Here is a 27,646-nt window from a genome sequence, read left to right on the forward strand (position 1 = left end):
TTGATTGTTCTTTTGTCTCAGGGTTCACGTACTTAATCCAGGTTTCGTCACCGGTCACGATTCTGTTTAACAATAGTTCTCCTTCGTCCTCATAACGTGACAGAAAGTCTAATGCAGAGGCCATTCTTTGAGTTTTGTGGTGGTCGGTAAGAATTTTGGGCACCCATCGTGCACAGAACTTTCGGTAACCCAATCTTGCTGTCACTATCTCGTACAAGAGAGTCTTAGAAATCTGTGGAAAACCAGTAGACAACTCCGACATTGAGAAACGTCGATTTTCACGAACTTTTGCATCAACTGTCTGAACGAGTTCGTCAGTCACCAATGATGGTCTACCACTCCTCTCTTCATCATGAACGTTTTCTCGTCCACTTTTAAATAAACGTACCCATTCACGGACAACTCCTTCACTCATAACTCTCGGTCCATACACGGCACAAAGCTCACGATGAATAGCTGCTGCAGAATATCCTTTGGCTGTAAAAAACCTTATGACAGCACGCACTTCACATTTGGCGGGGTTTTCTATTGCAGCACACATTTCAAACTGCCACAAAAACTAAACTAGCGCAGGTACGACGTTCACTCGACCACGGCTTGATGCCGACTGACCTGTTGAGTGCGTGAACGCACAGATGGCGTCGCTACTCCCCCCACAACCCCCACTGTGACCAATCGGAGGTTACTTTCTGAACCGCCCTCGTATTTATTGTTCCGTGGGACCAAATTAAGGAGAAGTCTCCATGGTTATGGAACGAGTCATTACATGAAATTATAACACGATAGTAGAAACAGATAAAATGAATATAAGTAACATATTCAGGCGACAATTCGTAAGTTTAAATAAAGAAAATCAACAATGTAACACTGGAATTTGCTTAATTTTTCAGCTCTTCCAGGAGCTCCTCGACAGAATAGAAGGAGTGAGCCACGAGGAAACTCTTCAGTTTAGACTTAAAAGCGTTTGGGCTACTGCTAAGATTTTTGAGCTCTTGTGGTAGCTTATTGAAAACGGATGCAGCAGAATACTGCACTCCTTTCTGCACAAGGGTCGAGGAAGTGCATTCCACATGCAGATTTGATTTCTACCTAGTATTAACTGAGTGAAAGCTGCTAACTCTTGGGAATTAGCTAATATTGCTAACAACAAACGACATTAAAGAAAATATATACTGTGAAGGCAATGTCAGGATTCCCAGACTATTGAATAGGGGTCGACAAGAGGTTCTCGAACTTACACCACACATAGCTCGAACAGCCCGTTTTTGAACCAAAAATACCCTTTTTGAATCAGAAGAATTACCCCAAAAAATAATAGCGTATGAAAATATGCGAAGTAGACTACTTTTCGTGTTGAACTATCACTTATTTCAGATACTGTTCTAATGGTAAATAAAGCAGCATTTAGTTTCCGAACAAGATCCTGAACATGGGCTTTCCACAACAGCTTACTATCTATCCGAACGCCTAGAAACTTGAACTGTTCTTTCAAATGGCTCTGAGCACTATGGGACTCAACTGCTGTGGTAACCAGTCCCCTAGAACTTGGAACTACTTAAACCTAACTAACCTAAGGACATCACACACATCCATGCCCGAGGCAGGATTCGAACCTGCGACCGTAGCAGTCGCACGGTTCCGGACTGCGCGCCTAGAACCGCGAGACCACCGCGGCCGGCTGAACTGTTCTGTCTCGCTTATAATATGCCCATTCTATCTGATCAAAATATCGGTTGTTGTTGAATTGTGAGTTAGAAACTGTAAAAACTGAGTCTTACTGTGATTTAGCGTCAAATTATTTTCCACAAGCCACGAACTTATTTCATGAACTACCTTATTTGATACTGTTTCAATATTACACACAAGATCCTTCACTATCAAGCTGGTGTCATCAGCAAACAGAAATATTTTTGAATCACCTGTAATACTAGAAGGCATATAATTTATATAAATAAGAAACAGCAGTGGCCCCAGCACCGACCCTTGGGGAACGCCCCACTTAACAGTGCCCCATTGGGACTGAACATCACTACCACTCTCAATATTGCGGAGAATTACCTTCTGCTTTCTGTTCTTAAAGTAAGAGGCGAACCAATTGTAAGCTACTCCCATTACTCCATAATGGTCCAACTTTTGCAGTAATATTTTGTGGTCAACACAGTCAAAAGCCTTCGTTAAATCAAAGAAAACACCTAGCGTTCGCAACCTTTTATTTAATCCGTCCAAAACTTCACAGAGAAAAGAGAATATAGCATTTTCAGTTGTTAAACCATTTCTAAAACCAAACTGAACATTTGACAGCAAATTATGTGAATTTAAATGCTCCAACAACCTTGTATATACAACCTTGTCGATAACTTTAGCAAACACCGATGGCATAGAAATAGGTCTATAATTGTCAACATTATCCCTGTCTCCCTTTTTCTAAAGTGGCTTCACTACCGAGTACTTTAATCGGTCGGGAAACCGACCACTCCTAAAGGAAAAGTTACAGATATGGCTAAGTACTGGGATAACAGACATATAACAATACTTCAGTATTCTGCTAGATACCCCGTCATATCCATGAGAGTTCTTGGTCTTTAGTGATTTGATTATTAACTCAATCTCCCTCTTGTCAGTATCATGGAGGACCATTTCAGGTAACAGTCTCGGAACACTTTTTTCTACGAGCGGTCTATGATTCCCTGTTGGGAATGCTTTGTTCCAATGCTTGCAGGAAATAATAATGGATTCAAGAGGGTCCAAGACTCCAACTACTTGCAAGATCGCAACTTTTTATTTTGTTTAATCCTCAAACATATTTCACCTTTAGGCCATGCATCATCAGTGGGTTTTCTCTTTTATTGTTTCTCGAATATATACTTACAAATTTTATGAGGGTTGGAAATATATTGCCACCAGCTTTTGTTGTTTTTTAGATTACATAGGCCTATGTACTTCACCTTGATTTTTAAATTATGTCTGCATGAATTCAGCATGTCATTTACAACACAGATGTTAGGGCAATGTTTGAATTGAATTTTTGTTTAGAATATAACGTTAAAACTATTTATTTTTTCTTCATCTTCCACACTGTTTTATTTCTTACTATTCTTTATTTACCTCAGCAAAGAAATATACAATCATACTGATAGCACAGTCATTAGTGTGTAATTGCAGCTTATTCTGACGAAAGCAAGATAATATAAACACGTACTGCATGCATGAAAAGCATATATTTCCATTGTTTCCTGTTCTTATGATAGCCACTTTCCTCAGTATGAAACAACTTCGCACCAGGATGGTGTCTACTGGTTCACACATTCTCTCTCTTCACTTTCCTCTTACTACATGAATGTTACTGTAAATGTAATTACTTTTGCTCCCAAAGCAAATGTGTTGAAGATTCTTGCCATTTTTGGGTCAGATGTAGCATCAATTGTGGGCTACAGTTACGTATTGAACATAGGGGGTGTTACTGCCTATCGTATCATGAAAAACAGCAGTAGCATAAGATGCACTGGAAAATGGATAGCCTGATTACTGGGATTCTTGCAAGAACACAACTTTTTATTTTGTTTAATCCTCAAACACATTTCACCTTTAGGCCATGAATCATCAGTGTGTTTTCTCTTCTATTGTTTCTGGAATATATACTTACAAATTTTATGTGGGTTAGAAATATATTGCCATAAGCTTTTGTTGTTTTTTAGATTACTTAGGCCTATGTACTTTACCTTCTTTTTTAAAATTATGTTTGTACGAATTGAGCATGTCATTTTTGTTCGGAATATAACCTTCAAGCTATTTATTCTTGCGTTATCTCCCATACTGTTTTATTTCTTACTATTTTTTACTTTCCTCAAGTATACAAAGAAACATACAATCATACTGATAGCACAGTCATTAGATGGTAATTGCAGCTTATTCTGACGAAAGTAAGATAATATAAAGACATATTGCATGCATGAGAAGCATGTATTTCCACTGTTGCCTATTATTCTTATGGTAGACACTTTCCGTGATATATAACAACTTCATTCTGTTATGGTGTCTAATGATTCACACATTCTCTCTCTTCACTCTCCTTTTTACTACATGAATATTACCGCAAATGTAATTACTTTCGCTTTAAAAGCGAATGTGCTGAAGAATCTTGCCATTTGTGGTTCAGATGTTGCATCAATTGGGGGCTACAGTTCCGTACTGAAATCCCCCTGAAATCTGAGCTGTGGCAACAGACTGGTCTGTAGCATAGCCGGAAATCTAGGTTAGCTTGGAAGGTAACAATTCGGCTGTTTACGTCCGTGCCACATTGAAAAATGTAAGGGGGTCCAATAAGGAACATTTACCAAATTGTGGAACTGGTTTCCTGTGTGTTAGGATAGTTTTACGCGTTTTATTATCACGTCTGTGTGGTTTTGCCTTCAGTTAAAGTTGTGTTGGCTTATTCTATACTTTATATCGTGTGGGTATCACGTCCCACGCGTTTCCTACGTTCCACGTTCACCGATTTGACTAAAATTGTAGTGAAGAAAACTTCATGCTGTTGAGTAGATACACGATGACTTTATTCGAAATGTCAGGTCTTTTGCTGTTTACTAGCCGTTTTTTGTTCGTAAAAGAAAAAGATATTCTTGAGTATCTTAAGATTACGAGAGAAGTAAATTGTCCTATAATGTGCCGTTTCATACAGGGTGTTTCAAAAATGACCGGTATATTTGAAACGGTAATAAAAACGAAACGAGCAGAGATAGAAATACACAATTTGTTGCAATATGCTTGGGACAACAGTACATTTTCAGGCAGACAAACTTTCGAAATTACAGTAGTTACAATTGTCAACAACAGATGGCGCTGCGGTCTGGGAACCTCTATAGTACGATATTTTCCACATATCCACCATGCATAGCAATAATATGGCGTAGTCTCTGAATGAAATTACCCGAAACCTTTGACAACGTGTCAGGCGGAATGGCTTCACATGCAGATGAGATGTACTGCTTCAGCTGTTCAATTGTTCCTGGATTCTGGCGGTACACCTGGTCTTTCAAGTGTCCCCACAGAAAGATGTCACAGGGGTTCATGTCTGGCGAATAGGGAGGCCAATCCACGCCGCCTCCTGTATGTTTCGGATAGCCCAAAGCAATCACACGATCATCGAAATATTCATTCAGGAAATTAAAGACGTCGGCCGTGCGATGTGGCTGGGCACCATCTTGCATAAACCACGAGGTGTTCGCAATGTCGTCTAAGGCAGTTTGTACCGCCACAAATTCACGAAGAATGTCCAGATAGCGTGATGCAGTAATCGTTTCGGATCTGAAAAATGGGCCAATGATTCCTTTGGAAGAAATGGCGGCCCAGACCAGTACTTTTTGAGGATGCAGGGATGATGGGACCGCAACATGGGGCTTTTCGGTTCCCCATATGCGCCAGTTCTGTTTATTGACGAAGCTGTCCAGGTAAAAATAAGCTTCGTCAGTAAACCAAATGCTGCCCACATGCATATCGCCGTCATCAATCCTGTGCACTATATCGTTAGCGAATGTCTCTCGTGCAGCAATGGTAGCGGCGCTGAGGGGTTGCCGCATTTGAATTTTGTATGGATAGAGGTGTAAACTCTGGCGCATGAGACGATACGTGGACGTTGGCGTCATTTGGACCGCAGCTGCAACACGGCGAACAGAAACCCGAGGCCGCCGTTGGATCACCTGCTGCACTAGCTGCGCGTTGCCCTCTGTCGTTGCCGTATGCGGTCGCCCTACCTTTCCAGCACGTTCATCCGTCACGTTCCCAGTCCGTTGAAATTTTTCAAACAGATCCTTTATTGTATCGCTTTTCGGTCCTTCGGTTACATTAAACCTCCGTTGAAAACTTCGTCTTGTTGCAACAACACTGTGTTCTAGGCGGTGGAATTCCAACACCAGAAAAATCCTCTGTTCTAAGGAATAAACCATGTTGTCCACAGCACACTTGCACGTTGTGAACAGCACACGCTTACAGCAGAAAGACGACGTACAGAATGGCGCACCCACAGACTGCGTTGTCTTCTATATCTTTCACATCGCTTGCAGCCCCATCTGTTGTTGAAAATTGTAACTACTGTAATTTCGAAAGTTTGTCCGCCTGAAAATGTACTGTTGTCCCAAGCATATTGCAACAAACGGTGTATTTCTATCGCTGCTCGTTTAGTTTTTATTGCCGTTTCAAATATACATAGAAAAGACAAATGTGGTGTCTTCTTCTTGTTGTTGCTGCAGTTTATTGCGATACATACGCTTCCGTTTGAAAAAAAAACTATTCTACAATCTATATAAACAATTACGATTGGCATTCACTTTCACAACATCTCGCCGAACTCAACGTACAACTTGCTGCCTACTTGGCGCGCTGCTATCGCAACGGGTAAGAAATACGAGGCAGGATGTCGCGACTTACACTACATTTACATGCCACACATCTTCCGAAAGACGAAAACCGAATTTCGAAAACTATTTTTTACTGTCGTGTTTACATGTTAAGGTCTGAAACGGATTTGCCAGTAGAGTTAAAGCTGGAAAGCAGCTGTTCCAGTTTCTGACTCAGTCAACACAGTTGTTATTTCTCTTCCCTTAAATATTACAGGTAGACCGCTTCATGCTCAATCTGATAGTTCAGTTCCTCCTTCACTGGACAGTCAGTCCATATTAGCCGAATATTCTGAAAGCAAGACGTAACTTGACAACCCAAGCACATTTCAAAACCAGTTGCGTTTAAATGGAAGCAAAAATCGATTGTGGAATTGGAAAACCTGCAACTAGAAGCAAATTTCCAGAATCGATTTTGGAGTGTGTGTGTGTGTGTGTATTGGAGGGCACGTGGAGGGTAAAAATCCTAGAGGGAGACCAAGAGATGAATACACTAAGCAGATTCAGAAGGATGTAGGCTGCAGTAGGTACTGGGAGATGAAGAAGCTTGCACAGGATAGAGTAGCATGGAGAGCTGCATCAAACCAGTCTCAGGACTGAAGACAACAACAACAACAACAACAACATGACCACCCGCAAGCGGTATTGGGAAATTGGTTTACGAAAGCCGGTTTTGGAAGCCAATGTAAATGAGGTGTTGTACTTTCTGTTAGTATCTGAAATTATTATTCTATTTGTTCCATGCTTAGCTTTACCCTTTGACCAGTATAGCCCTTTTATAGTTTGTAAATGTCAAGGTGTCAAAACAAAAAGACAGCATTTGTGAACGAAAACGAAGAGAAACAAATTTAAAGACTCCGTAATTCCCAAGAATGTCTGCCTATCGAAGGTGCAGGCTCCAAACGATAGATATCAAACGTGCGATTTTAAATCGAGCACGCGACTGAGGGTGGCGGGATTTATGATAAATTACTTGTGAGTTACTACGATTTGTGAATTGCTACGAAAACCTACACGTTTCATGTCGGTAGTGAGTTGGGATGTCTAGTGTCGTAGTCGTTTCTTCGGCTGATTGCCTAACTTGGAAGAATCTAATTCCATGCTTATGTAATGTAGAGAATAATTAGAATTTTTGTCGGAAATATGGACTAATGCCGGATGACGAAAGGAGAGAGTGTGTAGATTCCATTGAGGGTAAGTCTGTAAAAATTTTCAAGAAGAGTTTTGATAGTGAAATACCTTCACAATTTCACTGTGGAAACTGTGATAAAAGAACGACTATCAGAAAAAATACATGGTTTGACTGTAAGTACGCTGTTTAGGTTTTTATGTTGGTATCGCCACGCAGCGCTCTGTAAGAAAACCACTGACTGTGCTGCGTGCAGTCTGTGGCTGGTTGGCATTGTTAAAATATTCACTATTGTAGTGTTGGGCAGTTGGATGTGAACAGCGCGTACCGTTGCGCAGTTAGACGTGAGCCGCCAGCAGTGGTGGATGTGGGGAGAGAGATGGCGGAGTTTAGAGAGCCGATGATTTGGACTGTCTCCGTCAGAAAAACGAAATTTTTAAGACCGGATGTCATGAACTGATACACTCCTGGAAATGGAAAAAAGAACACAATGACACCGGTGTGTCAGACCCACCATACTTGCTCTGGACACTGCGAGAGGGCTGTACAAGCAATGATCACACGCACGGCACAGCGGACACACCAGGAACCGCGGTGTTGGCCGTCGAATGGCGCTAGCTGCGCAGCATTTGTGCACCGCCGCCGTCAGTGTCAGCCAGTTTGCCGTGGCATACGGAGCTCCATAGCAGTCTTTAACACTGGTAGCATGCCGCGACAGCGTGGACGTGAACCGTATGTGCAGTTGACGGACTTTGAGCGAGGGCGTATAGTGGGCATGCGGGAGGCCGGGTGGACGTACCGCCGAATTGCTCAACACGTGGGGCGTGAGGTCTCCACAGTACATCGATGTTGTCGCCAGTGGTCGGCGGAAGGTGCACGTGCCCGTCGACCTGGGACCGGACCGCAGCGACGCACGGATGCACGCCAAGACCGTAGGATCCTACGCAGTGCCGTAGGGGACCGCACCGCCACTTCCCAGCAAATTAGGGACACTGTTGCTCCTGGGGTATCGGCGAGGACCATTCGCAACCGTCTCCATGAAGCTGGGCTACGGTCCCGCACACCGTTAGGCCGTCTTCCGCTCACGCCCCAACATCGTGCAGCCCGCCTCCAGTGGTGTCGTGACAGGCGTGAATGGAGGGACGAAGGGAGACGTGTCGTCTTCAGCGATGAGAGTCGCTTCTGCCTTGGTGCCAATGATGGTCGTATGCGTGTTTGGCGCCGTGCAGGTGAGCGCCACAATCAGGACTGCATACGACCGAGGCACACAGGGCCAACACCCGGCATCATGGTGTGGGGAGCGATCTCCTACACTGGCCGTACACCACTGGTGATCGTCGAGGGGGCACTGAATAGTGCACGGTACATCCAAACCGTCATCGAACCCATCGTTCTACCATTCCTAGACCGGCAAGGGAACTTGCTGTTCCAACAGGACAATGCACGTCCGCATGTATCCCGTGCCACCCAACGTGCTCTAGAAGGTGTAAGTCAAGTACCCTGGCCAGCAAGATCTCCGGATCTGTCCCCCATTGAGCATGTTTGGGACTGGATGAAGCGTCGTCTCACGCGGTCTGCACGTCCAGCACGAACGCTGGTCCAACTGAGGCGCCAGGTGGAAATGGCATGGCAAGCCGTTCCACAGGACTACATCCAGCATCTCTACGATCGTCTCCATGGGAGAATAACAGCCTGCATTGCTGCGAAAGGTGGATATACACTGTACTAGTGCCGACATTGTGCATGCTCTGTTGCCTGTGTCTATGTGCCTGTGGTTCTGTCAGTGTGATCATATGATGTATCTGACCCCAGGAATGTGTCAATAAAGTTTCCCCTTCCTGGGACAATGAATTCACGGTGTTCTTATTTCAATTTCCAGGAGTGTATATACAGGGTGAGTCACCTAACATTACCGCTGGATATATTTCGTAAACCACATCAAATACTGACGAATCGATTCCACAGACCGAACGTGAGGAGAGGGGCTAGTGTAATTGTTTAATACAAAGCATAAAAAAATGCACGGAAGTATGTTTTTTAACACAAACCTAAGTTTTTTAAATGGAACCCCGTTAGTTTTGTTAGCACATCTGAACATATAAACAAATACGTAATCAGTGCCGTTTGTTGCATTGTAAAATGTTAATTACATCCGGAGATATTGTAACCTAAAGTTGACGCTTGAGCACCACTCCTCCGCTGTTCGATCGTGTGTATCGGAGAGCACCGAATTACGTAGGAATCCAAAGGGAACGGTGATGGACCTTAGGTACAGAAGAGACTGGAACAGCACATTACGCCCACATGCTAACACCTTTTTATTGGTCTTTTTCACTGACGCACATGTACATTACCATGAGGGGTGAGGTACACGTACACACGTGGTTTCCGTTTTCAATTACGGAGTGGAATAGAGTGTGTCCCGACATGTCAGGCCAATAGATGTTCAATGTGGTGGCCATCATTTGCTGCACACAATTGCAATCTGTGGCGTAATGAATGTCGTACACGCCGCAGTACATCTGGTGTAATGTCGCCGCAGGCTGCCACAATACGTTGTTTCATACCCTCTGGGGTTGTAGGCACATCACGGTACACATTCTCCTTTAACGTACCCCACAGAAAGAAGTCCAGAGGTGTAAGATCAGAAGAACGGGCTGGCCAATTTATGCGTCCTCCACGTCCTATGAAACGCCCGTCAAAGATCCTGTCAAGGGTCAGCCTAGTGTTAATTGCGGAATGTGCAGGTGCACCATCATGCTGATACCACATACGTCGACGCGTTTCCAGTGGGACATTTTCGAGCAAGTTGGCAGATCATTCTGTAGAAACGCGATGTACGTTGCAGCTGTTTGGGCCCCTGCAATGAAGTGAGGACCAATGAGGTGGTCGCCTATGATTCCGCACCATACCTTTACAGTCCACGGTCGCTGTCGCTCTACCTGTCTGAGCCAGCGAGGATTGTCCACGGACCAGTAATGCATGTTCCGTAGATTCACTGCCCCGTGGTTTGTGAAACCCGCTTCATCGGTAAACAGGTAGAACTGCAACGCATTCTCTGTTAATGCCCATTGGCAGAATTGCACTCGATGATTAAAGTCATCACCATGTAATTGCTGATGTAGCGACACATAAAACGGGTGAAAGCGGTGACGATGCAGTATGCGCATGACACTACTTTGACTCAGTCCACCGGCTCTCGCAATGTCCCGTGTACTCATGTGTGGGTTCTTGGCAACAGCAGCTAACACACCAACTGCACCCGCTTCTCCTGTGACGGGCCTGTTACGGACCCGTTTGTGTGCTACGACCATACCTGTTGCATACAGTTGGCGGTAGATGTTTTGCAATGTGCTCTCTGTCCGGGTACCGTTCTGCATACACCCTGCAGGCTTCAGCTGCATTTCGTCGACACTCGCCATAGATGAGTATCATCTCCGCGTTTTCAGAGTTCGAATACACCATGGTCACAGTTCCTACAACACTACACTATCACAGACGTCTGGTAACACGGTGTACTACAGTTGGTCTGCGTGCGGAGACGAATGCAGAATAACAATAGCAGCAAGCGCTACATGCGGACACTGCGACAGCTAGACCAAACCACAACAGTGCACTACAGCCACACTCGTAAACACGGTCGTCATCGTAAACATGTCCTTGCAGATGCTGCTCGCCGACCGTGGCCCGTGTTTGTTACAACACGCAACTGAACGTCGGAGGTTTCAAGCGTCAACTTTAGGTTACAATATCTCCGGATGTAATTAACATTTTACAATGCAACAAACGGCACTGATTACGTATTTGTTTATATGTTCAGATGTGCTAACAAAACTAACGTGGTTCCATTTAAAAAAACGTAGGTTTGTGTTAAAAAACTTACTTCCGTGCATTTTTGTATGGTTTGTATTAAACAATTACACTAGCCCCTCTCCTCACGTTCGGTCTGTGGAATCGGTTCGTCAGTATTTGTTCTGGTTTACGAAATATATCCAGCGGTAACGTTAGGTGACTCACCCTGTAGCCGGCCGAAGTGGCCGTGCGGTTAAAGGCGCTGCAGTCTGGAACCGCAAGACCGCTACGGTCGCAGGTTCGAATCCTGCCTCGGGCATGGATGTTTGTGATGTCCTTAGGTTAGTTAGGTTTAACTAGTTCTAAGTTCTAGGGGACTAATGACCTCAGAAGTTGAGTCCCATAGTGCTCAGAGCCATTTGAACCCTTTGAACTCACCCTGTATATGATGACTTTTGAACACTAATAAGTTAAATACATTGTTTGTTCTCTATCAAAATCTTTCATTTTCTAACTATGCCTATCAGTAGTTAGTGCCGTCAGTAGTTTGAATCTTTTATTTAGCTGGCAGTAGTGGCGCTCGCTGTATTGCAGTAGTTCGAGTAACCAAGATTTTTGTGAGGTAAGTGATTCATGAAAGGTATAGGTTACTGTTAGTCAGGGCCACTCTTCTGTAGGGATTATTGAAAGTCAGATTGCGTTGCGCTAAAAATATTGTGTGTCAGTTTAGTGATGATCAGAATAAGTAAAGAGAGAAATGTCTGAGTACGTTCAGTTTTGCTCAGCTGTTTGAAAATCAAATAACGTAAGAGGTTTTCCAGCACTGTCCGTTTTTAAATTTTTCTAAGGGGGCGTTTCATGACTATTCAAAATCATCAATCCAGACCAGGGTAATTTCCAAGAATAATTGCCTATCTAAGTCGCCTCGTCCAAACGAAACTTATCGAACGTGCGATCGTAAATCGATCATACGACTCCGGTGGCGAGCGTTATGGTGAATTATTTGTGATCGTCATTTTTATCTGTTTTCTGTCGACCCTTAGTTGCCCTAAATTACATACCTCCGTGAATTGTTTGTGAGTTGCTAGGGAAACCCAGACGATTTATGTCGTTAGGGAGTGGGATGTCTGGTGTTCTTGGCGTTTCTTCGGCTGATTCTCTCACAAGGAAAAATCTGATTCCATGTTTATCCAGAAATTGTAGAAAATTGTTCGACTTTTTGTCGCGAATATGGAATACTACAGGACGGCGAAAGGAGGGACTGTGTAGACCAGGGGCGGGCAAACGTTGCACGCGGCTCATGAGCGCACAGCGCTGCACGTGTGCTGCTCGCGTGCAGTCGTCGAATGGGGCTGTGGCGAGAGCCGGCAGGTTGCGGCACTGTAGCGCCAGGCTAAGCTGCGGACGTTGATGCGAAGCGAGCACTATGTAGTGAATGTTGTATTTCAAGAAACGGAGATGTGGAGATTTGCTATCTTTTAAAAAGTAATGGGAGAATCATTTTTTCTTTGTGCAAAAACGTGAAAATTCGAAATGTTTAATATGTGGCAGTATTCTCGCTGGTCAACGGAAGTTTAGTATTGAAGGCCATTATAATAAATTTCACAAGGACGAGTACAATTTATTGTCGGATTCTGAGCGGATGGGGAATTGACTGAGCTTGAGAAGAGCGATCTGACGATACCAGATGAATCTGTCGTAGTTGGCCGGCCGGAGTGGCCGAGCGGTTCTAGGCACTACAGTCTGGAACCGCGCGACCGCTACGGTCGCAGGGTTCGAATCCTGCCTCGGGCATGGATGTGTGTGATGTCCTTAGGTTAGTTAGGTTTAAGTAGTTCTAAGTTCTAGGGGACTGATGACCACAGCAGTTAAGTCCCATAGTGCTCAGAGCCATTTGAATTTGTCGTAGTTGCTGTTGTCACGAGAGATCTGCGACTTTCTCTCGTCACGTCTCTCATCTAACTGATTTAACATTTTATGGAGCACTGTTTTCAAGTTTTCAGGACGACAACAATAATAGCACAGCGGTATGTGCAAGTTATAAGACTGCGCTTAATATAGCGAGAGCTGGAAAACCGTTTGCTGAATTAATAAGTCTCGGTTAAGAGCAAACATCAGTGATGAAAATTTACGTAACTGTTTGTGTTTGTATGTAGAAATTTTGTTCCAGATATTAAACGTATTGTAAACTCCACCTGTGATAATTAAATAAAACGTATCGTAGGTTATAGGTACTCTTTCAAATCATGATTTCTTTCAAGCACTCCTGCTAACCTTATTCATTCACTCAATAAAGCAAGCTAGGAAACAAAACGCATTACAGAGGAAGGAGCGGACACAAGGTATGGTGGGGATGGGAGATAAGCGGGTGGCCAGCTTGCCCCTGTGTGCACGCAGAACACCTGTTAACTGCACGCGTGCAAGTGCACCGCACATGTGCAGGATGCCCGCCCCTGGTGTAGACTGTGGTGGTGCGACGTGTGTAAAACTTCGTAAGAACAGTTTCGATGTTGAAGTACCGTTACAATTTCAGTGCGGACAGTGCGGCAAACGGACGAGTATCAGGAATCGACTGTTCCAAATTATCCATCCAGATCACCGTAATGGACTTTCACATGACGACATCACCGACGATGCAATTACAAGTATTTTTGTAACGCTCTTCTTTTGTCGTTGCTGTTATGACAACTGTAAACATACTCATAACGCCCGCCACCAGAGTCGCATGATCGATTTGCGATCGCACGTTCGATATGGACCACACAACTTCGATAGGCAGCCAGTCTTGGAAATAACCCAGACCAGCATAATTCTTGTATCTTGCTGGATTAGAGAGTACACCCTGCAAGCGACAGCATCAGAAAGTGACCTGCCAAAACCGTGTGCGAGTATTCCGAGTTTTGCAGAGAAGTTTGTTATGTAACAATGACGATCGACGGTGTACCGATCGGCGGACCAAATAAAGTTGTTGAAGTGGACGAGTCGCACATAGCAAGAAGGAAAAAACCAGAGAGGACGACCCTCACAGGCTGAAATCGAACATATTTGGGTATTCAGTGGCATAGAACGAGAGCCCCGGAAAATGCTTTGTCGTAAAAGTGTTCTCCAGAGACAAGGGAACTTCAGTCGGTTTGATAAAGCACTTTATACGCCCAGTAGCAAAGTGATTACAGATGGCTTTCAATCCTACAAGACACTAAAAGCAGAAGGATTCGGATTCAACCATGAGTTCATTAACCATTGTGAAGAGTTCGTGTTTTCTGTTGATACCCGTGCCAACACGCAAAACATCGAGAGGCTGTAGAAACCAGTGAAATTTCCGTTAAAGGAGAAGGGCGTCCAAGAGAAAAGAGACCAACTTATCTTGTTTGTATTTGTATTTCCATTCTGTTGCAAGAAAAAGTCGACGCGTGTCACATTTTACCCATATTGTTGCGTGACGTAGGCAGAGTCTGCCCAGGTTCCCAGGTTATGGCAAAAAGGGAATGTTTCCCGTTGCATACACATCAAATGGACTTTTTCATGATGACAACATCGATGACGATTGAGGTAAGTCAACCGAGCGACCGCTACGGTCGCAGGTTCGAATCCTGCCTAGGGCATGGATGTGTGTGATGTCCTTAGGTTAGTTAGGTTTAATTAGTTCTAAGTTCTAGACGACTGATGACCTCAGAAGTTAAGTCGCATAGTGCTCAGAACCATTTGAAACATTTTTTGAGGTAAGTCATTCCCTTTGTAATTTGAAGGATTTTAGTCAACGTTCTTCTTTTGTCGTTGCTACAGTGACGACTGTAAACACTGCCCTTAACTCCCGCCACCACAGTCATAGGCACTGTCATTTCAGGGCATAAGGAATAGTTTTCTATTTCATGTAAAAGCAAGTTTACATCCCATCATTATATATCTGTTCGTGAAGGTAATATAATATTTTCTATTCTGAACAGAGCCACAAAATCACAAGAATGGGCTAGAAGGCCGAAACTAGTAGCGAACAAGCAAAAGTGGTAAACGACACCTTCTTTTAAACTATGTATTCTAGTAACAAATAGTGGCATATGCCCTTCTTCCCTTTCTTTTTCTTGCGCTTACCATTGCTGTAGCTGGCCTGTCTTGAGCTGTTAGAGCTTATTATTTGCCTGTTAAATGTGTGTTATAATTGTATGGGAGCCTTTATATTTTATGAAGTAACAGCTTTTTCATGAGACGAGAAAACATTTTATTTTCCAAGCCCAGATCAAAAACTAACAAGAATAAACAACTCGTAACCAAGCCGACTACGGCAAAGATAAATATCTATCAGCTGCAGCTTTCACCCGCTGTTCTTGGCGCAGTGGATAAATGACGTCGCCACATCAGCCCCCCTCCTTTTGAAACCGGGTGCACCAGGTATGTGGGGAAACTTGCACTTGATTTTTCTACCAGCTCTCGTGAAAACATCTGGTGCAGGCAATGGCTGCTCCTGTTCTGCACTTGCTGCTTCGTTGTCCTCTTCTGAAACCGAGGGCTCGGCGAGACTCTGCTGTTTCTTTGGCCTCCACGTTTGAGGGTGATTTTGCAGACCGAGGAAGGAGTGTACCCTCTTCGGTGTAAGCAGGTTTAAGCCGCTCAATTGAGACTGTCTCTTCTTTACCATCCTTATCGATTTTGAAGCTGTGGCTTCCTCTTGTGATTACCCTGTACGGTCCAGAGTAAGGCGAAACAAGCGGCGGGCGCACCGTATCATCCCTAAGCCACACGTGGGACGTTGCTTGCAGGTCTTTATGTACAAACACTCTCCGGTCTCCATGTCTGACAGGGTTAGTGGGTTTGATGTATCTCATTCTAACGCTGAGTTGTCTCGCGAATTGCGTGCATAGCTCAGGGGTGAACGGCCAGAACGCGGAAAGCTTAACATTTCCGTGTCGCGCGTAGGTACTCCCATCTTTTGCGTTAACATCTGTCGTTCCGTTTTGTGGCGAATCAAAGGGCGTGGACCGCGATCCTTGGTCGAACAGACTGTAGTCTTCAATCTTGGTTCCACTGCCCCATGCTTTTGTCTCTCAATTAATTATTCTCGTCGGTATATATACACTCCTGGAAATGGAAAAAAGAACACATTGACACCGGTGTGTCAGACCCACCATACTTGCTCCGGACACTGCGAGAGGGCTGTACAAGCAATGATCAGACGCACGGCACAGCGGACACACCAGGAACCGCGGTGTTGGCCGTCGAATGGCGCTAGCTGCGCAGCATTTGTGCACCGCCGCCGTCAGTGTCAGCCAGTTTGCCGTGGCATACGGAGCTCCATCGCAGTCTTTAACACTGGTAGCATGCCGCGACAGCGTGGACGTGAACCGTATGTGCAGTTGACGGACTTTGAGCGAGGGCGTATAGTGGGCATGCGGGAGGCCGGGTGGACGTACCGCCGAATTGCTCAACACGTGGGGCGTGAGGTCTCCACAGTACATCGATGTTGTCGCCAGTGGTCGGCGGAAGGTGCACGTGCCCGTCGACCTGGGACCGGACCGCAGCGACGCACGGATGCACGCCAAGACCGTAGGATCCTACGCAGTGCCGTAGGGGACCGCACCGCCACTTCCCAGCAAATTAGGGACACTGTTGCTCCTGGGGTATCGGCGAGGACCATTCGCAACCGTCTCCACGAAGCTGGGCTACGGTCCCGCACACCGTTAGGCCGTCTTCCGCTCACGCCCCAACATCGTGCAGCCCGCCTCCAGTGGTGTCGCGACAGGCGTGAATGGAGGGACGAATGGAGACGTGTCGTCTTCAGCGATGAGAGTCGCTTCTGTCCTTGGTGCCAATGATGGTCGTATGCGTGTTTGGCGCCGTGCAGGTGAGCGCCACAATCAGGACTGCATACGACCGAGGCACACAGGGCCAACACCCGGCATCATGGTGTGGGGAGCGATCTCCTACACTGGCCGTACACCACTGGTGATCGTAGAGGGGACACTGAATAGTGCACGGTACATCCGAACCGTCATCGAACCCATCGTTCTACCATTCCTAGACCGGCAAGGGAACTTGCTGTTCCAACAGGACAATGCACGTCCGCATGTATCCCGTGCCACCCAACGTGCTCTAGAAGGTGTAAGTCAACTACCCTGGCCAGCAAGATCTCCGGATCTGTCCCCCATTGAGCATGTTTGGGACTGGATGAAGCGTCGTCTCACGCGGTCTGCACGTCCAGCACGAACGCTGGTCCAACTGAGGCGCCAGGTGGAAATGGCATGGCAAGCCGTTCCACAGGACTACATCCAGCATCTCTACGATCGTCTCCATGGGAGAATAGCAGCCTGCATTGCTGCGAAAGGTGGATATACACTGTACTAGTGCCGACATTGTGCATGCTCTGTTGCCTGTGTCTATGTGCCTGTGGTTCTGTCAGTGTGATCATGTGATGTATCTGACCCCAGGAATGTGTCAATAAAGTTTCCCCTTCCTGGGACAATGAATTCACGGTGTTCTTATTTCAATTTCCAGGAGTGTATTTTCTTTATGCTTCTGCTACGATTTTTCGGGGTCACCACTATGGGAGCCTTTATATTTTATGAAGTAACAGCTTTTTCATGAGACGAGAAAACATTTTATTTTCCAAGCACAGATCAAAAACTAACAAGAATAAACAACTCGTAACCAAGCCGACTACGGCAAAGATAAATATCTATCAGCTGCAGCTTTCACCCGCTGTTCTTGGCGCAGTGGATAAATGACGTCGCCACAATTGTTTTTATGTTTAAATTTGGAAATTTGTCGAAGTTCCTATGAGACCAAACTACAGATGTCATCGATCCCTAGGCTTACACACTACTCAATCTACCTTAAACTAACACTAAGGACAACATGCATACCCATGCCGCGCGGGGTCTAGTGAAGCAGGGGATACAACCCGTCGGCTTTGACCAATGACGTCATACATTAGTCATAGATAGTAATGTCTTCACTTCGAGGCATAGATAATAAAGCAGTTCTGTATTCCAGATAAGCGCTATCATCGTACATTAAAATAATTATTCGTAATGATATTGAGGTAATTTGGAGTATTAGTTTGTTATTGTAGAACAATTCTTAGTGTCTTATTTTCGCTTATAGGAATGGATTTGTCTGTTTGTGGGTATGTAATTTTCGTTACTGTCTGTCTAGGCGAGCTTCGGTTATTCCTCGATATTTCCGTATGATAAGTTCACTTTCCCATTAGCTTCTTTCACTGTATTTCACTATTTTGACATATTTCACTGTTTTTTTCCACCAATATGTGTATTTTCGTGTTGTGAAGTACGTAATAGAAATTTTTCGTCTGTCGATCTTCTTTCGTTCCCCAGCACTAGTATCAGTACGACATTTTCGAATGTGTACTTGCTATATTACGGGCGAAACCCGTGACACAACTACAACTTGTATCCCGTCCTTCACTTCGCCTTTACACTGACGACACAACTAAAATTTGTATCCCGTCCTTCACTTCTCCTTCACACTGACACTATATATGTCAATTGGCGAGCAAGATACAAATGTTGCATATAGCTATGTAGCTCAAGTAACGAATGGGATACTAGTAGCGTCCAAGGCAACAAGAAAACTGCACCCCATAGTGAAGTACGGGATAAAAATTGTACATGTGTCGTCTTCTTGTCTCCGTGTAGTTCAATTGAGGTACAGGTTACAAATGTAACTTACGTCTATTTCCACCTTTACGTTACCAGTGTACATATATAGAGGTCAACGGAAGTCTGGTATGCATATATAACATACGTAGGTCCTTCTGTCGTCAGTAGTACTGCTATGTACGTAAGAAGAGACTGTTAGTAATAGCGGAGACGAAATAAACAACACTTCTACAATTTGTATCCCGTGTTCCACTTACCGTTTACTGAAGCGGAGGATACATCGTTCAAGTGAAGAACAGGACAGCAATGCTAGTGAAAACGAAGAAATCGACTTACAACAAACTCATATTCCGTACTGTACTTAAGCAGCACACTTCGAGTGAGCTTTTAATCTGTATCCGGTGTTTCATTTACGGTTTAGTGAAGCAGGGGATACATAGTTCAAGTGAACAACAGGACAGGAATGCTACTTGAAACTAAGAAATTGACGTACGCTGAACTTGTATCCCGTACTGCACTTAAGCAATACAGTTCGAAAGAGTTTCGAGATACAACTGACATTAATGTAACGTGATGTATTCTTTGCTAGTAATATATTTCATTCATTTCTTTCCGTTGTATTTTTCGGAGAAATACTAACAAGGGAACCTCCCCATTGCACCCCCCTCAGATTTAGTTATAAGTTGGCACATTGGATAGGCCTTGAAAAACTGAACACAGATCAACCGAGAAAACAGGAAGAAGTTGTGTGGAACTATGAAAAAAATAAGCAAAATATACAAACTGAGTAGTCCATGCGCAAGATATGCAACATAAAGGATAACATGAGCTCAGGAGTGCCGTGGTCCCGTGGTTAGCGTGAGCAGTTGCGAAACGAGGGGTCGTTGGTTCAAGTCTTCCTTCGAGCGTAAAATTTTATTTTTAATTTTCAGACAATTATCAAAGTTCAGGCACTCACACATAATCAACTTCGCTCTCCAAAATTCCAGGACATGTTTAGATTTGCTTGGACATATGCAGGATTTGACGGTCTACACACGGAAAAATTTGAAAACGTTAAAAACATATGTTTTGACAGAGCACAGGGAAAAGTGTGCGACTGTGAAACTGTTGGATTCATTTGTTGCAGTTTATGTGACAAACTCTTATGTTTTCATCACTTTTTTGGGAGTAATTATCACATCCACAAGAAAACCTAAATCGGGCAAGGTAGAATCTTTTTACCCATTCGCCAAGTGTACAAGTTAGGTGGGTCGACAACATATTCCTGTCATGTGACGCACATGCCGTCACCAGTGTCGTATAGAATATATCAGACGTGTTTTCCTGTGGAGGAATCGGTTGACCTGTGACCTTGCGATCAAATGTTTTCGGTGCCCATTGGAGAGGCACGTCCTTTCGTCTGCTAATCGCACGGTTTTACGGCGCGGTCGCAAAACACACACACTAAACTTATTACAGTGAACATAGACGTCAATGAACGGACAGACCATAACTTTGTGAAAATAAAAAATTAAACTTTTCAATCGAGGGAAGACTTGAACCAAAGACCTCTCGTTCCGCAGCTGCTCACGCTAACCACGGGACCACGGCGTTCCTAGGCTCAGACTATCCTTGATGTTGCCTGTCTTGCGCATGGACTACTCAGTTTGTATATTTTGCTAATTTTTTTCGTGGTTCCACACAACTACTTCCTGTTTTCTTGATTGATCTGTGTTCAGTTTTTCAAGGCCTATCCACTGTGCCAACTTATTGTAAAGGATGAGCCAGACAATAAGGGATTTTATTTTATTATATGAGCCTCCAACCGGTAACTTCATTTTTCCATTGCGGCCAAGCCACAGTCGGCAGTGTTAGCTGCCTGTAAATTCTTTCGTCCAACAGTCTAGTAACAGGAAGTCAGCACCGAGAAAGGGCACCTTGATCACACGCCTCTCTCGTGTGCTGACGAGGTAACGCCGCCCCAGGCGTCGCTTAGCAGGCAACGCTCTGGAAAGTTCCATGCCGCCCGCACGGTTTGCTCGGTCCTGACCAATCAGGACGGGGGAAGCCGCGTGGTGCGTCGAACATACCCGGCCGCCCGTCGCCGGGCCCGCTCTCTGGTATTCTAGCTCACCCGCGAGTCGGATGCGCGTCCTGTAGCACTGAACATCTCCCGCTTCTCCCGGTGCTACGGCACTGTGGACTTAGTTCTGGCAGACAACCAATTTCGGTAGCTTCGCGAACAATGTTCGCCAAATTGTAAGCTCCGGCTCACCCTCACCTCCCTAGGCCTATGTAGCCCCTTTCATCATGCTTTAGCCAATAAATGGCCTTTCTCTAAAATCTACACTATTATTCCATAACGCCCACCGCCTGCCCATACCCGCCATCCTGTACATTATAAATAAATCTGGGGGGGGGGTGCGATGGGGAGGTTCCCTTGTAAGATGCGAACACGCGATATCGTTAACGTGAAAATACTACTGGCCCTTATATATGTGAAATACAGTTTTTCTCTTCTTCCTTTGTTTCTGAACATTCTTCTCAGCTCTTTCATCTTTGTAATACATGCTCTCTGGACAATTCTGACGTCATTGGTCAAAGCCGACGGGTTGTATCCGCTGCTAAACTAGACCCGCCGCGCGAACCGTTGCCAGGCGCCATAGACCACGCAGCTACCCCGCCCGCCTATGTTTAAAGGATTTGTGGGCATAGGTGTAATTTTGTGAGGTTTTGCTTTGGGATACTATTGTATTGTATTTAGCGTGCTTTGCTACTTCTGCTGTGGGTTTGTAACAGCGTTTACTTACGTTTTCTTGTGCTCATTGGCGATTTCTGGATGGTAGAATGTTGCTGTGACTTTTCACTGGAAGAATAGGTTTCAGATACGCTGTTGACAATCGTTTGTTACATTCTTTTGTTTTCGATTGACGGTGGAGGATCTTGAGCTTGTTCACATGTGTTTTCATTGTGTGTGTGTGTGTGTGTGTGTGTGTGTGTGTGTGTGTGTGGTCAATTGTTGCACAGTACTGTTTGATCATTGACGACTTTTTTGCCCTGTATGTTAGCTTTTTGGATGTGGTAATTTTCTTTTAGTATTGATAATTACTGTGTCTTAAGATCTGGGGTCTGTTTCTATGCAGCCAGGGTGGTGATTGTTTCCAACGAGGCATTCAGCAAATGTGAAGTGTTTGGTGTCGCTTTCAATGCTCTTAAATGTTCAGAGTATTTTATTCCGAAATATCTACATGTCTGCCCCACATATATTGAATCAAGATCGTTGCAGGTGACCGGATGTCTATCTGCTGTGCTGACTATCTGTGGTGTTGCTGGGTGTTTTCAGTCCCTTTTGCAGTGTATTCTTTGTTCTGTATGCCACATTTACCTTGTTTTCTCAAAAAGTTTCACTGTCCTGTAGGTTATTGTACAGCCAAATATCAGGGTGTACCATGTTATCCTGCTGTTTGTGGTATCCTCAAGTTGTGTAATTTGTGTGTTCTATGCTGTGTGATCGTTACTGGTATGGTGTGCTGTAATATTGTGGAGTGTGTTTCTCGTAAATTGTGTTTTCATAGTTTTGGTTTAATTGTCTACTTCTATTTCATCGAGTTTGTGGTGTTTTTTGGGTTTTTCAAATGGCTCTGACCACTATGGGACTCAACTGCTGAGGTCATAAGTCCCCTAGAACTTAGAACTACTTAAACCTAACTAACCTAAGGACAACACACACATCCATGCCCGAGGCAGGATTCGAACCTGCGACCGTAGCGGTCGCGCGGTTCCAGACTGTAGCGCCAGAACCGCTCGGCCACCAGCGGCCGGCTTTTTGGGTTTTTGATCATGGAATGTCACTCTTACTTAGTACCTTCACATGCATGACAGCGACAAAGTAAGATCCTTTAATTGGGCGGGTTGGTTAACTACAGGGTTATTACAAATGATTGAAGCGATTTCACAGCTCTACAATAACTTTATTATTTGAGATATTTTCACAATGCTTTGCACACACATACAAAAACTCAAAAAGTTTTTTTAGGCATTCACAAATGTTCGATATGTGCCCCTTTAGTGATTCGGCAGACATCAAGCCGATAATCAAGTTCCTCCCACACTCGGCGCAGCATGTCCCCATCAATGAGTTCGAAAGCATCGTTGATGCGAGCTCGCAGTTCTGGCACGTTTCTTGGTAGAGGAGGTTTAAACACTGAATCTTTCACATAACCCCACAGAAAGAAATTGCATGGGGTTAAGTCGGGAGAGCGTGGAGGCCATGACATGAATTGCTGATCATGATCTCCACCACGACCGATCCATCGGTTTTCCAATCTCCTGTTTAAGAAATGCCGAACATCATGATGGAAGTGCGGTGGAGCACCATCCTGTGGTACGTTTAGCTTCCTGCTTGCTTTATTCGTCGACTTCCGCGGGCTACGTGCGAAACTTGCCCGCACGCGTTCAACCATTTCTTCGCTCACTGCAGGCCAACCCGTTGATTTCCCCTTACAGAGGCATCCAGAAGCTTTAAACTGCGCATACCATCGCCGAATGGAGTTAGCAGTTGGTGGATCTTTGTTGAACTTCGTCCTGAAGTGTCGTTGCACTGTTATGACTGACTGATGTGAGTGCTTTTCAAGCACGACATACGCTTTCTCGGCTCCTGTCGCCATCTTGTCTCACTGCTCTCTCGAGCGCTCTGGCGGCAGAAACCTGAAGTGCAGCTTCAGCCGAACAAAACTTTATGAGTTTTTCTACGTATCTGTAGTGTGTCGTGACCATATGTCAATAAATGGAGCTACAGTGAATTTATGAAATCGCTTCAATCATTTGTAATAGCCCTGTATATACTGAAAATTTTTGATATAATATAGAAATGTTAACAGGAAGAAAGGCCACCAAGGAAAAGACCATGGTATAGCATTGTAGGTGATGTGAGCAGAAGCTGATTACTTACCTCGTGTGTACATTCACAATGACCCAACAGAAACTCTATGAAGAAGGTTAGGTGATACACAACAAGCATTAATTATTAGTTCTGTTATTGACCCACCTAGATAGTGGGATGGAGATGACTCAACACAGGAATGTCAGCAGATGTAGAAGCATTACCACCAATTGTGTGATTGGGTTGAAGAGTTCCTAGATAACAGAACACAGCATGTCATTCTCAATGGAGAGAAGTCTTCCGAAGTAAGAGTGATTTCAGGGGTTGCCGCAGGGGAGTGTTGTAGGACCGTTGATATTCACAATATACATAAATGACCTTGTGGATGACATCGGAAGTTCACTGAGGATTTTTGCGGATGATGCTGTGGTATATCGAGAGGTTGTAACAATGGGAAATTGTACCAAAATACAGGAGGATCTGCAACGAATTGACGCATGGTGCAGGGAATATCAATTGAATCTCAATGTAGACAAGTGTAAGGTACTGCGAATACATAGAAAGAAAGATCCCTTATCATTTAGCTACAATATAGCAGGTCAGCAACTGGAAGCAGTTAATTCCATAAATTATCTGGGAGTAGGCATTAGGAGTGATTTAAAATGGAATGATCATATAAAGTTGATCGTCGGTAAAGCATATGCCAGACTGAGATTCATTGGAAGAATCCTAAGGAAATGCAATCCGAAAACAAAGGAAGTAGGTTACAGTACACTTGTTCGCCCACTGCTTGAATATTGCTCACCAGTGTGGGATCCGTACCAGATAGGGTTGTTAGAAGAGATAGAGAAGATCCAACGGAGAGCAGCGCGCTTCGTTACAGAATCATTTAGTAACCGCGAAAGCGTTACGGAGATGACAAACTCCAGTGGAAGACTCTGCAGGAGAGACGCTCAGTACCTCGGTACGGGCTTTTGTTGAAGTTTCGAGAACATACCTTCACCGAGGAGTCAAGCAATATATTGCTCCCTCCTACGTATACCTCGCGAAGAGACCATGAGGATAAAATCAGAGAGATTAGAGCCCACACAGAGGCATACCGACAATCTTTCTTTCCACGAACAATACGAGACTGGAATAGAAGGGAGAACCGATAGAGGTACTTAAAGTACCCTACGCCACACACCGTCAGGTGGCTTGCGGAGTATGGATGTAGATGTATATTTAAATGTCTATACTGTCAGCAATACACGCAAATTCCGAGGTTGAGATGACGCAGAATGGGGCAATGTCAGACTGTCACTGATAAACTCCAGAACTTATGCGACCCCACATAGAATATGCCAACAGATACAGACCCACTAATTTTGGTGAACAGTATTGGCAACCCATCCAGACTTTAGGAATGAGTGGACCATGAAGTGATGATATCAGCATATGCAGGCTCTTGTCTCATATCTCCTATCAATAATCCAGCTGATGTACTCCAGGATGGATGCGACACCATGGAGGGAGCCACCGTTAGGAACTCAGTTAAAGTCCATTTGATCCTAATTTGCTGTTGTCAGAAGAGACAGAACCATTACCTCCTGTTTACTCTGTAATCCAGCTGATGAAATCCAGGGTGGAAGTGACCTCACAAAGGAGATTCAGCCCTGATCCATTGCCTCGCTTTGGCACGTTTGGTCACCTGCCCAAATTTCAGATTAGAGATGCTCCTACAGAGGATATATCAGAAAATATGGAGCTCTTACCTCCTGGCACTGCTGTCAGTGATCCAGCTGAATTCTTCGATAGACAGGTCTCTGCAGTTGTGTAGGTTGCCACGACATGCCCAGGGAAGAAGCTGCGCGTGCAGAACCCTCTCCACATGTGTCAAGTCGGACCGTCCCTCAGAGCCTCCTAGCCGTTCCATTACGGGATCCATTAATGTCGTCAGGTACACCTGTGTAGAGACACCAGCGGGTCCAAGTCAGCACTGAGATGATTTACCACGGCAGTGACAATCTTCACTTGTTTAACAGATGTACACACGAATGAACCAAGATAATGATTTGCAACTTGCTGATTAGTTAGTTATGAAATTATGAGACTGTGAGGGACAGTCAAATGTAAATCAACATCCACCACAACAGTACCAATGAATGGTTCGATTCAAAAGTAATCACCACACACATTAAGACATTTATTCCACTGGGAGATGAAACAATCAATTCCTGTTTCACACAACACAGTCAGACACTGACACATCCCAACCGCACCTACTCTTGCACTTCCTCGTCCATCTGAAACCGACATCCACACATATGTTTTTCAGGTCGCCAAGTATGTGAAAACCACACAATGAAAGGTCTGGGCTGTACAGAGGAAGTTACGCTGCTTCCCAGCCAGATCGCTGAAGTGCAGCATTCATCCAACTGACAGAGTAGGTGCCAGTTTTATCGTGTAGCAGGATGATTCCATGTAGCAGCATAACCATGCATAACCATGCATTGCCACTAACTACTTCTGTCGTAGTACAAGAAAATTGAATCTTGCAACCAACAAAAGTAATTGGTCCTTGTAGTAGCTCCTGTTGACCAGTCTCATTTGGTGTAATTGAAAATGTATCCACTGTCTTGTACACTGGCATTCTGCTCCTCTTCACGTATCTTCTGCGACGGTAACCCATGGCTGTGTGCTCGGTGCGGCTGCCTCGAGTCGAATGAGCCTGCAGCTGCCTCGGGAGCGGAAGCGCTGATAAGACGTCACGCGCGCCTTATCGTGACGTCACTTCCGCTGATAAGTTTGATTTTCGAGCAACATGGGCCTAGTAAAACTAGGGCCCGTGTTCCGTATGCCTCGTCTTGCACAATGGTCAGCCCTGGCGTAGCGCTCACTGTACAGCCCTGGTCACGTGACTTACGCGGCGCGCAGCAGGCTAAGTCACACAGCGTTGTATATAATTACTTAGCCCGTGTTGCTGGAAAATCAAGATTGCGCAACTTCCGCCTATGTTATTCTTATGGGCGGAAGATTGCTTATCAGCACTTAGTAGAAAATCAAGTTGGTACGAGGTCTGTTCTGCAGCAACAAGGGCCCTAGTATTACTAGGACCTTGTTGCAGAATAATCATGTTCTTAGGGTAGGTGTTTATAACCTCAATAGTGTTCATTAATGTGTTATTAAAGAAGACTACACATTGATCTTGCCAAAAGCCGAGAAGCGATTCTTCTTAGTGTTGTAGCTCTCTGTGGCACTCTGGGATGCTCTCTGGGTTCCCTGTGAGTACACAGTAGATAAATAAGTGGTTAAATAAGTGTCTGTAGGGTGGTTTTGGTGTGGGGTTGGTGGGTGGGTACTTTGCCGTTACGACGGACTTAGAGTTCTGAGAGTGTTGTATATAATTACTTAGCCCGTGTTGCTGGAAAATCAAGATTGCGCAACTTCCACCTGTGTTTCATGGCTGTGTGACTTAGCCTGCTGCGCGCCGCGTAAGTCACGTGACCAGGGCTGTACAGTGAGCGCTACGCCAGGGCTGACCATTGTGCCAGACGAGGCATACGGAACACGGGCCCTAGTTATACTAGGCCCGTGTTGCTCGAAAATCAAACTTATCAGCGGAAGTGACGTCACGATAAGGCGCGCGTGACGTCTTATCAGCTCTTCCGCTCCCGAGGCAGCTGCAGGCTCATTCGACTCGAGGCAGCCGCACCGAGCACACAGCCATGGGTTACCGTCGCAGAAGATACGTGAGGAGGAGCAGAATGCCAGTGTACAAGACAGTGGATACATTTTCAATTACACCAAATGAGACTGGTCAACAGGAGCTACTACAAGGACCAATTACTTTTGTTGGTTGCAAGATTCAATTTTCTTG

The 27,646-nt window shown here is 44.8% G+C and overlaps 1 protein-coding gene across 1 annotated transcript in view; it reads right to left on the minus strand.

The window, feature by feature from the left end:
- Positions 1-27,646, minus strand: part of LOC126215319 (aminopeptidase N-like) — a 287,758-nt gene that overhangs the window by 38,342 nt on the left and 221,770 nt on the right. The window contains exon 13 of the mRNA XM_049942000.1: positions 25,542-25,732. Coding sequence (XP_049797957.1) covers positions 25,542-25,732 — 191 coding nt within the window. The remainder of the gene's footprint in view (positions 1-25,541; positions 25,733-27,646) is intronic.

The sequence above is a fragment of the Schistocerca nitens genome, chromosome 12 (genome assembly GCF_023898315.1).
Source record: "Schistocerca nitens isolate TAMUIC-IGC-003100 chromosome 12, iqSchNite1.1, whole genome shotgun sequence".
Lineage (NCBI taxonomy): Eukaryota > Metazoa > Arthropoda > Insecta > Orthoptera > Acrididae > Schistocerca > Schistocerca nitens.